This window comes from Pollicipes pollicipes, unplaced genomic scaffold (assembly GCF_011947565.3).
Source record: "Pollicipes pollicipes isolate AB1234 unplaced genomic scaffold, Ppol_2.1 Scaffold_2555;HRSCAF=2994_pilon_pilon_pilon, whole genome shotgun sequence".
Taxonomy (NCBI): Eukaryota; Metazoa; Arthropoda; class Thecostraca; order Pollicipedomorpha; family Pollicipedidae; genus Pollicipes; species Pollicipes pollicipes.
The window spans coordinates 8273057-8285327 of record NW_023596136.1 but is presented as its reverse complement, the minus strand read 5'-3'; the positions used below and the strand labels follow the sequence as shown (position 1 = coordinate 8285327).

Below are 12271 nucleotides of genomic sequence, written 5' to 3'. Positions count from 1 at the left end.
GACGGCACACAGAGCGACGACACCGACAGGAAAGCCCGAGCACGGACAAGATAACAGCAGGCAAACGCCATCAGTATAAACAAGCTAATCGTGCCCGAGTCGACATAGCACGTCACTCCGCAGCGCGCTCGTGTCGGTCGGCCGCGCCGCGACGGAGCACCGCACACGAGTGGAGCGGGGCGCTCGGCGGACCGACCTCGCGATGACCCTCGTCGTTGCGCTCGCGCGCCTTGTCCAGCGGCGTCTTGCTGTCTTCGTCGCGCAAGTCGGGGTTGGCGCCGCAGCGGAGCAGCACTTTGGCGATGGCCGGCCGGCCGAAGCAGGCGGCGTAGTGCAGCGACGACGAGCGCTGGCCTGGTGGCGGAGCGGGCCGACCGGCTGGCGTCAGGGCGGGACAGGCGGCCGGCGACGGCTCGGCGGTCACCGTCCAACAGCCAGCGGCCGGATGTGAACGCACACATACGGACAAACGCGTATACAGACACAGCGTCTCAGTGCACCGACGCAGACTTCACGCCATGCCAGCACCTTGACAATTCACTGCGCAGTTAACACGGCCCAGCGGCGTTAGAATCAGGGACGTATTCCACTCAGCATGGCTGGTTTCATTGATCGCGGCCTTGACGCACCAGGAGCCCGTACGATGACCATGGGCAGCTCATTAGCCCAACAGCAGCAGCTCATTGGCCAAATAACATAGATGGTTCACATTCGAGCCATGCGTGAACGCTGCCGTGGGCAAGCTGCCCTCCTTGTCGGGAAGACAACGCCTTTGATCAGACCCGAAGCACGGCGACCGCCAGCCCCCCAAATGCGAGGCTGGTGGTTCTCCTTTGACCACCGACATGACAGAGGAACACGCCAATTGGCTGACTGAGCCAAATTCATGAATATATATTTGCGCTGAATGAACCAAGTTGCACTCCTGTTCCACAGCGGATGGAAACCATCAACGCTACTGCGCGAATCACGTCAAGACGTCTCGGCTGATCCGACCAGACCGAATCGGTTCAATCCCAGTTTTGGCTTGATTCCACGTCAGGTGGCACCTCAGATCGATACCGTCTGGCGCGTCACCTGACACCGGTTCAGCACAGGCCGTTGTAGCATTCCGCGGCAATGAGGCAGCCTGCCGGCACTCGCCACAACGCCACACGGACGGGCGGTGGACGCCGAGTGCGCGGCCGCCGCGACCCGTGCCGTCCGCGCAGGGCGGCGGCCGGCCGGTCTGGCCCAGCCGGCGGAGGCTTGCCGTCGCCGCCGCTGGCCTATCGGGCCGGCGCCGGTCGCGTGCGGGCGGCCGGGTCGCGTGCCGCACGTGACGGCCGCCGCCGGGTCAGGTCACCGGGCCAGACGGGGCGGGGCCGGCGGCGGGCGGCGACGGGACCGGCGGCGCGGCCGGCGCATACAGCACGCTGCAGTCTGGGCGGCGCGCTCAGACTCAGTCCAGTCAGACACCGCCACCGCCACCGCCGGATCGCCCCGCCAGACACAGGCAGAAAGACGCGCCGTCCCGTGCTGGCCATTAAATGAGGATCAGCGCCGACAGCAATGTTTCACGCGCCGGCCGCGGGGACCAGCCGCTCCAGTCGACGACGATGTACGGAAGCTTGCGACACAAAAAGCTCGGGAGGCCAAGGCTGAGACCGCATCTACCGCTGTTGTTGTTTATTGGAGTTTAGGGGCGCGCCGACTGCGGTGGTCATTTGGCGCCCATAACGAGTGCCGCATCTACCGGGCTTGGTGTCCTGGAGGACACCGTTTATCCATGCCGCCGTAGCTGTTCGTCCAGCGGCACACGAACAGCTCGACAGAGCGCCAGGCCGGCCGGCGACTGAGCCGCCGTCCACGGGGTTGGGGCACGGTGCGCAGGTGGGCTGATAACCGGCCGCTGCGCTCGGTCCGGCCCGAACTGCTGAGTCAACGTAAACACGGGCCGGACTCTGGGCCCAGACGGCGCTGGTCCGCTGAACCCGAGCCGACGCCGCGACGCCCCCCCCCCCCCCCCCCCAGCCCACTAAGGTGGCGCTGATCGGTGCCGCTCGCCGATCGTGGGAATCACTCCACCAACAAACACGTACCCGGACACCCCGGACGCCCTGCGTTCAACAGAACCATGGCAAAAGCAGTTACGACAGCCAAAACGCAATTGATATCACGGCGAACAGCTGGGCCTGCCAGTGCCGGCTCTAGGCAGCACTCGCATCGATGGCGGCATCGCGAGCTTCGCATCGGGAACTCCAGCCACTCGCTCAAACCGCCACGTCACCATGCCTTCAGGCGGACGCGGCGTGGCGCAACCACGAGGGCGACGTATTGCGGCTGGGAGGCCAAGTTTACTCCTAGGCCCGTGCTCGGTCGTGTCTCGCACGCAACCCGTCTCAGCATTGCAAAATTCAGCTAGTGGAATGTGCAGGATGTAAAGCATAAATTCATTCCGTGCCGGCATTGCAAAATTCATCTAGTGGGATGTGCAGGACGTAAATATAAATTCATGTTACCCGAATCCTGGCTTTCCGGAAGCTTCCGGACACAATGCGTTCGTGCTAATCCATTGCCCTTTGACCCCGAACTGGGCCATCTGGCCTGCACGGCGCATCTGTCCAGCATCTGATGCGCTTAGACGCTGGGCTGAACACCGCCCGGTCCGATGCTGATTGGTTGATGTTGAAGAAGGGGAGAGGCAACAGGCAGCGAAACGCAAGCCGGGGATGTGACAGCATGAACAAATGTCGGCATCCCCACCACCGAAGTGCCCGAATGCTGGAACAATGTGCCAATGTGCCCATGCCTTACCCCCCGCACACCTGGGAACGGCGAAACCCGCGGACCCGGCCCTCTTCGGGTTCGATCGCCGCGAAGTCAGCTGACTCACAGCCTGCCGTCCCTCGCGGACCTACCGTGAGTCACACACCGACTCTGACTCATGCCATGCAGCGCCCACAGAGCTGAGGTCGTGGACCTGCCTGACCAGCCGCGGCGCAGCTCTGCGGCGCCATCGTGGCGCCATTGCTCGACGCACATGTCGTGCCATGCCGGACACGCGCTACACTGCCGAGAGGGCCCGCTTCGACACCGAGGCAATGGAGGCTTGCACTAGCGGGCCGCTCCCGACGCCAGCATGTCTGGACTCCCCGGTGTTGTGTTGGTGGCGTGTTCCTGGCACGCGCGCTTGCATTTGCACACACCGCCTATTGTGGACAAAACAGTGCCCGCTGCAGCTCGGGAGACCAGTCACAGCGCCGCCGGCGCCCGGTGCCCGAGGTGAGGTAGGCGTGCCCCGGCACGCGAGATGGCGGCGCGCGGGCTGGCCCAGCCGTGACCCACCTCTGTTGACGTCGGCGCCCTTCTCGCACAGGTACTCGACCATCTCCTGGGTGCCGAACGCCGACGCCCAGTTGAGCAGCGTCTGGCCGACGTCGTCCATGAAGTTGACCTCGACACCTGGCGGCGAGGCGGTCAGACTGTCACGAGACCCCGCTCAGGCTGTGATCGGTGGCCTGTGCCGCAGGCTTACACCGCACGCGCTGAGATCACGTGCAGTCTCCATGTCAGTGTTAGCACAGGTCATCTAGTGGCCGCTGGGGGGCATGGCAGCGGTGTCCGCCGTCGCGTCGCTCGCCGTCCGGGCATGGGCCGTCAGACGTGCCGGGTATCCGCTGCGACACCAACAAAAGCAGCGGCCAGACAGGCACGCCCCCGCGCGACACCCCGGCCCAAGTTCGACAGCCGGCCGGAGTCCGTCGCCACGACCGACGGGGGGGAGGGGGGGGGGGGGGCGCCCATCGAGCCGCCACGCCCGGAATGGGGCCGTACGGTCAGTGACCGTGCATAGTCACCGGCCGGCATTAACAGACGATCAGCCGGCTTCAGCCCCGGCCCACAGGTCAGCTTATGGCCTGTCGCGCCACCGGACGCGCTCCAGCGCAAACAAACGGACCTCACCACGCTCGCTGCGCACGTGTCGCTCGCATGGACCGTGTCCGGCGCCCTACCAGATGGCGTGCCACGCGCAGCACAGCCGCTACACATCCCACCAGCCGGTGCAGACCGAGTTCGCAGGCACCGCTCCGTGGTGATGCGTCTGACACCCCCAGAGCTGTGGTCGCCCCGTCCCCACTGAGGTCACGGAGGCCCACAACGACTGAAACACACACGCACACACACACACACACACACACACACACACACACACACACACACACACACACGCACGCACGCACGCACGCACGCACGCACGCACGCACGCACGCACGCACGCACGCACGCACGCACGCACGCACGCACGCACGCACGCACGCACGCATTTTTTTCTCTCCCCCTCGTTCCCTCCCTCTCTCCACTCTCTCTTAGCCAGCTGGAGCAGCGCCGGTCAGATCCGGCGCTGCTCCAGGCGCCGCTCCCGCTTCCCCGGACCGTCAGCGCTGGCCGCGGCCCGCGCCTGACGCCGCCGTGCGCCCCCTCACCGCCGCTCTCGATGCTCTCGATGAGTGCGTCTGTGTCCTTGCTGCGGATGCAGTCGATGAGCTGGCGGTGCGAGCGCTCGCCGGCCGAGTCCATGCGCCGCAGACCAGGCAGACGGCTGGCCGGACTAACGCCCGTCCGCGGCAGCGCGTACCGCCCCTCGAACAGCAGGATCAGCAGCAGGTCCACCAGACGCATCGTGTCCAGCACGCATCTGCGGCGGGCACCAGCGGCGGCGTCAACGGCAGCGGCAACGCAACGGCAAATCCAGCGGTCGCATCGCTTCCAGCCAGCATCCCAAGCGGGCGGCAACGGCGGGGTCAGCAGGGCTCACGGCCAGACCAGAAGCGGGTCATTCCAGTCCACAAGACTCAACGACACGTCCAGCGATTGCGTCGCGTTCGACAGGCAGCTCAAGCGTCGTCAACAGTACATCAACAGGGGCAAATCGCCGGCCCAGCCGTGCCGTCATGTCTGGCATCCTTGCGAGACGGCTATCAGGTAGGCCTTCAAACACCGTGGACGAACAGTGCCGGAAACAGCGACGGCGCGGCCGCCTGTGTAGGGGAAGGGGGAGGGGGGGGGGGGCTGGCGGTGCCCGGGAGCACGAGCCAATCTCCGGCCCGCAGCAGCACGCCAATTGGGCCGGCAGCGCGCACCCAACAGCCGGCGACTGTGGAGGGGTCGCTCGAAACGGAGCCTCTTCAGCCGGCCCACGCCAAATTACCTTGCTGAATATGCAGGAGCGCCTCCGGTGCCCTGGGAAATCAGGCACACGCCAAACCGAAATAGTGCTTTTAAGCGCAGCACTCAGCTGGGTGGGTGCCCCCGATAATTGGGCCACGCACAAATCACACACCAGCGAGAAAAAAAGTCAACCAGAATGTGCCGGCGCCAGCATCCGCACGAGGCGACACAATTCGACCCCGTCTCGTCTCTGCGGGAGCGGCGCCAGCGGAGCCGCCACTGACCTTTCGTCGCCCCTGAGTGCGCTCTGGATGGCCTCGGGCAGACTGGAGCGCAGCAGGTCGTGCGTGATGCCCGGAGAGCCACGACACAGTGTCGACAGCAGGCTGATGACGGTCGACAGCGACTGCGACGACTTGCTCTCGGGCGTTACCGACGGCGTGCCGGCTGTGGGCGCGGAGGCTCGGGTCAGAGCCTGCGCGCGGCCCTCACACAGGGGCCGGGCCCGCCGGCTGCGGCTGGGCCATCACGCGCGGCCTGCCCCACCGCTCCGGCCGGGCCACCACGCGCAATACTGGTACTGAGATCTGCTGCTACTCATACGCTGGAGTTTTCCCGGAAACACTCAACAAATAGCCCCCCGTCATCCCTGAGACTTCGCAGCCTCTCGCATAGCCCGCCTGCCCCGTTCTCACGTGCTCCCCCGCCCACGTCGGCGCGCCTCACAGCGGACGTCGGTCAGGCGGGGTGGGTGGGCCGACCGACCGACCGACGGTGTACTCACTGGCAGCTGCAGCGGCCGGCGGTCCGGCGCCCGGCTGGCCGACGGCGCGCAGCCGGGCCAGCAGCTCGTCCACCAGTCCGTGCTGGGCCAGCGGCGCCGGGTCGATGCCGCGCCGCGTGTACCGGTCGGCCAGCGAGGCGAAACAGCGCAGCGCCCCGTCCGCCACCTGTCGCGCACATGCGGCACCAGGTCAGCGGTCACTGGTCAGCGGTCAGGGTGATCACGGCGGCGGTCAACGCGGCCGCGGCGGCGGTCACGGCAGCGGTCAGCACCAAGGTCAGCCGACAGCAAGCGGCGCGGCTCGATGTGGCAACACACGAGCATTGTCAATACGCCGGCGCCGGTGTGTGCGCGTTGACATGATGTGGTAGTGGTAGATGAGTGGCGCTCGATGGTCAACAGGGCATGTCGGTTCCGGCCGCCATATCGGCCATATCAGCCCCAGAGGTGCTCCGAGGCTTGCGTTTGCATGAGATAAGGCGCGACATGCAAACACCAGTTCCCGCGTATGTGGTAAACCGCTGTGCAGGCACGGGTTGCAGGCCGCGCCGCCGTGTTTCCATCACGCATCTATGGACTGATGGAGCTAGACCACATCACGTGGAGAGGCCAATGTGACGTCACAAGCGACGGCAGCGGCAGGCCAGGACGGCGGCCGCGCGCGCTCCACACACCACGGCGTGACTAGACGGCCGGGATCTCGGCCCAGCCCGCACGCCGCCTACCAGCCCGACCCCACGCCGGCGCGCCGGCGGGGAGCCAGCTGATCAGCGGAGCGGGGCGCCGCCGGCGGGAGCAGCTGGAGGCGCGCCGGTCCACCACGACCGCCGCACGAGCGTGGCAACGGAGCGGCAAAGTGCCGGGGTGCCGATCAGACCGCCAGCGCACCCTGTTTGGTCGACACATACACGCACAGGGCGGGGCGGGGCGGGGCGGGGAGGGGGCAACGCGCCGCCGGCCCGCACGGCCCGTCTGTGCCGACGTCAGCGCCGAGCACACGGACAGCCCGGTCCGGGCAGGCAGCACCGCCACGGTGGCCGCCGGCGGCCGGAGCGAGCCAGCTCCAGCTCAGGGTCAGACTCCGCCCATCCACGAGATGGGCCAGGTACGGACCACTTAACGGCCCGCCTGACCTTCGGATTCAGTCCGTGTCACGCCGCAGTTTAATGCGAACGGCCCAGGCGGCCGTACTAAACAAACAGGTCTTCGTCCACGCCGCGATACAGATGCCTTTGTCTCAACACCCAGATCCCAGGCTCAATCGATACGTCGGCCTGCACATGTTTCATAATCAGGCCCCATCCATCTCGCTGGCGGAGCGGTACTAGGCCGAGTTGAATCGATCGCCGTTACCAGCCGGAAAGACCTCCCAGGCTAATGGCCCACACAACGTCCCGGCTCTCTCGCTCTCACCGCAAGCTCTAGGGGCGCGGCGCGAGTCCGGCCGGCTCGCGCCTTTCGTGCGCCGCTCTCCACCGCCGCCCGGCTCCGGCCCCGATCCGGGCCGGCCGGCGGACGCGCCACCGGCGACACTAAGGTGTGCCTCCGGCCGCCGGCCGTCTGGCACGACCCGGCGGCCAGGTTGCTGACGCCTTCGCGCGGCCGACCGTCGGCGATGGCGCGGCATCTCCCCGCACGTCACGCGGACACGCCGGGGTCGTGATGGGACTTCGGCGCCGGCATCGCGCGCGCGCGCTGCGATACGGCCGGCCGCGGTGTGGCACCAGTCACCGGCCGACCCGGCCCGTGCCGCTTCTGTGCCCTGCCCGTCACCGGCCGACCCGGCCCGTGCCGACCGACCCGGCCCGTGCCCTGCTGCCGCACCGTGCTACCATCGCCGGCCGCATGACACGGCCGGCCGCGGTGCGGCACCAGTCACCGGCCGACCCGGCCCGTGCCGCTTCTGTCGCCCCGCTGCCGCACCGTGCTACCATCGCCCGTCTGAGCGCTGTACCATTGCCAGCGGCGCCGCGCGTGACTGCTAAATAGAGCGCCGCCCGGGGCGCGACCGCGCCGGCGGCGGCGGCGGCGGCGGCGGCCACGGCCGGAGCGGGGCGCCGGCACGCGCGTGAGGCGGCAGGTCAGCGTGAGGCCGAGACGGGCTCGGTGCCGCGCTGCCGCCGCTGGCGGGTGCGCAGTTGGCGGCGCGGGCGGCACGCTCGGCTGGCTGACAAGCGGGAGCAGTGCATCGCTCGTCGGCGGCCGCGGCCGGGCCACTCAAGGCCACCACAGCCCTGACCCCCGCTGGCCGGCTCCCGACCGCCTGTGCGTCACGAGCGCGGCGCGTCACATTACTGCTCTCCTGAGGACCGCCGAGTTGGCGGGTCGCCAAACGTGGCCGCGTCGCCACCTGGCTCGTGGAAGGACTGCCCCAGCACGCACGGCTGAGTTGTCTGGGTTCACAGCGGCGGCGGCGGCGGCGGCGGCGGCGGCGGCGGCGGTTCGGCTCGCCGCCGAGAGCCCCTCGCGTACCGCAGTGGACGGCGGTCCGACGAGCTGCCCTGCGGCGGCGACCGGCGGCGGCGGCGTCCCGAGCGCCCTGGCGCCCGGTCCCCTCGGCGGAGGACCCGGGCGCCACTGCCGCCAGCGCTGGCGCTGGCGCTGGATGCCCCGCAGGCCAAATACGGAGTCGCCGGGCTAGCTTCCGTCCCCTGCCCGGCCGACACCACTGTAGCCGCAGCTGGCGGTATCGGTACAGCCAAACTGTTCGTCCAGCGCCCTTCAGCCGACCCAGTGCTGTGACCCAGCCGCGGCGGCGAGGGACGGCGCTACGCGATAAAAACTGCTCAGCTGGTGTCCCCCCTTCCCTCTACCACCGGATCGGTGAGGGGAGGGGAGGGGAGGCGAATCACGTGACTCCGCGGAGGTTGCGCCACGGCACGCCCAGACATGCCGTTGACGCGGCGCGTGACGAAGTGCCAGCCGAGGCAGCGTCAGCTGGGCGGCTGCACGGCCGGCCGGGACGTCAGGCGACGCGCCGCTCAGCAGCACGCAGGCCGCAGACGCACCGGGCGCCGGAGATCAATGCCGAGTGTGCCGGCGCCGCCGGCCGGGCCCGGGCCGGACTCGACGAGGCCGCGACGCCCGGGCGGCCGACATTCCGCGGCTGGCGGCCGACCCCCGGCGAGACGGCGCTCCCCGGACGGCAGCGCCGCACCGAGCGCCGGGCCTGGCTTTCACGCGCCGCCACCCGGCCGACCGGCGCCGACAGCTGGCCGCCCGCTTAGAAAGTGAGCGTGCGAGCGGCCGCAGTGCGACCCGGCGTCAGTGGACCGCTCCGGACGCCGGGTCACACCCTGCTCTGGCCACCGCCGCTCGGCCGCTCGGCCGCTGCCGGCCACCGCCGCTCCGCCGCTGATCGGCGAGGCCGGCTAACGGCCCCGCGACGTCTGCACGCACCTGGACGACCCGTCTGCGGTCCCCGGCGCCCCCCCCCCTCTCCCCCCCCCCCCCGGGGCGTCGGACCAGCGGGGCGCCGCCACCACCACCAAACTAAACAACGTCACGTGGGTGGTCAGGTGGTTACCCTCACGCCACGCTCAGCACACCACTCGTCGCTCAACAGCTATCCTCTATCAGTCATTACTGAGCTATCATCGCGAATCAAGCTATAGCGAGCTATACCGAACTGTACCAACAGCAGCACCGCTCCACAGTCGGATCATCGACGATGTGAGGGGTCCCACCCGTTCTCGGAGCCTGCCACAAAGGTTGCCTCCGATAAATTTCCACGGGAAGAATCGGGGTACGTTAGGTTCTATATTCTGGACAAAGCGAATTCGCTGTGGAGAGAACCACTCCCTGGGAAGCGAAACACATAAGTGTAAGCAGTGACAACCAAATCCCTCGCAATAAATACCATACTAATCGTTCGTTCCGCACAAAAGCGGCTCAGTCCTGCCACGAGTGACGCCACACCACAGCCTGTCAGCGCCGAAGCTGGCAACGGCCGCTGGCATCACGCGGCGGCGCGTGCGCCGCCCGACTCGTCAAGCCCCCACCGGCCGGGCAGGCGGCTGGCTCCGTTCGGCCGGTAGCGGGCAGGTGGCGCGCAAAACCCAGTTCCGCCACCCCCCGCCCCCTTCCCGTCGGGAGGCCCGCGGCGGCTCCGACGCCCGATCGCCCGGTCACCACGCGCTTCTCGACAGACAGTCAGTCGCGAGCGCGGCGACAGTCGGCCGCCGCGCGACACGCAGCGGCGCGGGGAAGCCAACGGTTCAGGGCCCGCGGCGTGATGCGCCGCGACTACCTGGCCTGGCCTGGTTGCCGGCGCCGGAGCAGCACATTCGCAAGGCGCCGGCGAGGAGACGCCGGAGCCGCCTGGCGCTCCGACAGACGGTCTCCGGCTTCTTTCCGGCTCTCCGCGCTTCCCGTCAGATGTGACAACTCTGATAGAGACGCGGCAGGTGTCCTGTCCGTTAGTCCCCCTCCCCCTCCCCCTCGCCCGCGCTCAGCGCCGCGCCGCCACGTGCCGCCAGCCGCGCCCGGCGGTTACCCGGCACGTGTTGGCGGCCGCGCGTGGGCCAGCCGACCGAACGACCAACCGGCCGCCGGGTGCTGCCCGCCTGCATAGCAGGGCGGGCTCCGTCTTCGGCTCGACGCGCACGAAAGCGCAGGTCGGCCGCAGACGGCGGCGGCGCTGGAGCAGGTGCGCGTCGAGCCGCACCCCCGCCACGGCCTATACCGACGGACGGCGGCTGCTCGCAAACGGGGCGGCGACGCCAGCAGCGGCGCGACCACGGATAGACCACCCGTGAGTCAATATCGCCACCGAACGAGCGCCGCCGGCCCCGCGCCCCAGACCCGTGAGTCCATATCGCCACCGAACGAGCGCCGCCGGTCCCGCGCCCCAGACTGCAGCATCACGCTGAGCCGCCGCGTCATGTGGCAAAGGTCAAAGCCATAGCCTTGGCTCGGCGCCGCGGATTGTATCGGCGGCGGGTGACGACTTCCGTGAGCCGAATGTGCCGAGAACGGGGTCGGCCGGGCGCACGGCTGAGCCGCCGTCCAGCGGCCCTGTTCGGGCGGCCGCCTCCGTGGCGCGGGCCGGCGCCACCTGCTCACCCTCGCGGTGAGGCGAGACCGGCGCGACTGGCACAGAAAAGGCGCCGCCGCCGCAGAGCTGACCCCGATCGGCGTCGGTGATCTGTAGCCGGACGTCGCTAATGGTGCAAGGGGGGGGGGGGGGAGGGGAGGGAGCGGCAGTGAGTAGGGACGACAGCGACGCGGTGGAGCCGCCTGTCAGCCTGCCCCGCCTCGCCGGCAGACGCCGCCGCCGTGGAAGTCCCACCGCTCGCCACGCACGGTCAAACTCATCTGGCCCCCAGTGCGTGCCAATCAATCGCCGACACTGTCATGCTTGAGCCGTGTCTCTCACCACCGCCCAGCAACGTTCCTGCGTGATACCCTCACTTGCAGACCCCCCTCAGACGCCGCCCTGCCAAACCCCTCGGTGCTCGTACAGCCAGCGCTCCTGACACCGATGTCTTTTACGCGGCAGCTGCTGCAGCGGACCGCCATCGGGCGTCAGCACCCATCCCCTGCTAGCCGGGGATGGCTGCTGGAGTTGCCGCTGGCCACCGGCCCCCGGCCCGGCGGGCGGTGGCCAGCGACCGCCGGCGTTACCGGCTGCTGCCGTGCGCCCAGACCGGGGCGCTGGTCGGCCCGTTACGACCCGGCCGCCGTCATGCACAGCGCGGTGCGGTTAACGGTGAGTCGGCCGCGGCGCGCAGGCCGGGTCGGGCCGGGTGACCGGCGGCGGCGGCGACCGACCTCGCTGGCCGGGTCGACCCACGGCCGGGGACACGGCTGGTGACACGGCCCGGTGACACGGCGGTGACACGGCACGGTGACACGGCTGGTGACACGGCCGGCGACACGGCTGGTGACACGGCCGGTGACACGGAGGCAGACACGTGTCCGATCGGCACTGACGATCGACATGACAGGCTTTCAGGGCAGTGACAAGAACAGACCAATTGCCTTGTTGCGGTCTAATAACTTGCTATAGAGGCCCTACGCATCTGATGCACATTGAAAAATTTCAATGCGTGGTGTTTCATGATCATGTCCTCAGTACCTCAGTATACAACGAGATCCCGCGCCTACGTGTGATGACGCAACGTTTCTTCTCGCGAGTTTCTGACGACATTACTCGCACGATTTGCGCAGCCCGTGGTTGTCTGCGGCCTGGATGTCATGCCCCCGCCCAGTGCTCCCTGTCGTAGTCCGATCTGCGGGTCGCTGACAATGGCTCATCCCGGAGATCAATTCGTCGGTGTGACACCACAGGGGCGGCCTGAGACCTGCCGCAGCCCTGAGAGGTGACGGAGAGCG

The 12271-nt window shown here is 68.4% G+C and overlaps 1 protein-coding gene across 1 annotated transcript in view; it reads right to left on the bottom strand.

Annotated features, from left to right (window-relative positions):
* The window catches only part of Ufd4 (ubiquitin fusion-degradation 4-like), a gene marked incomplete in the record, with an annotated part of 37217 nt that overhangs the window by 19544 nt on the left and 5402 nt on the right, over positions 1-12271 (bottom strand). The window contains 5 exon segments of the mRNA XM_037231726.1: positions 197-354; positions 3328-3444; positions 4467-4678; positions 5436-5598; positions 5936-6101. Of these exon segments, the coding sequence (XP_037087621.1) occupies positions 197-354; positions 3328-3444; positions 4467-4678; positions 5436-5598; positions 5936-6101 (816 nt within the window).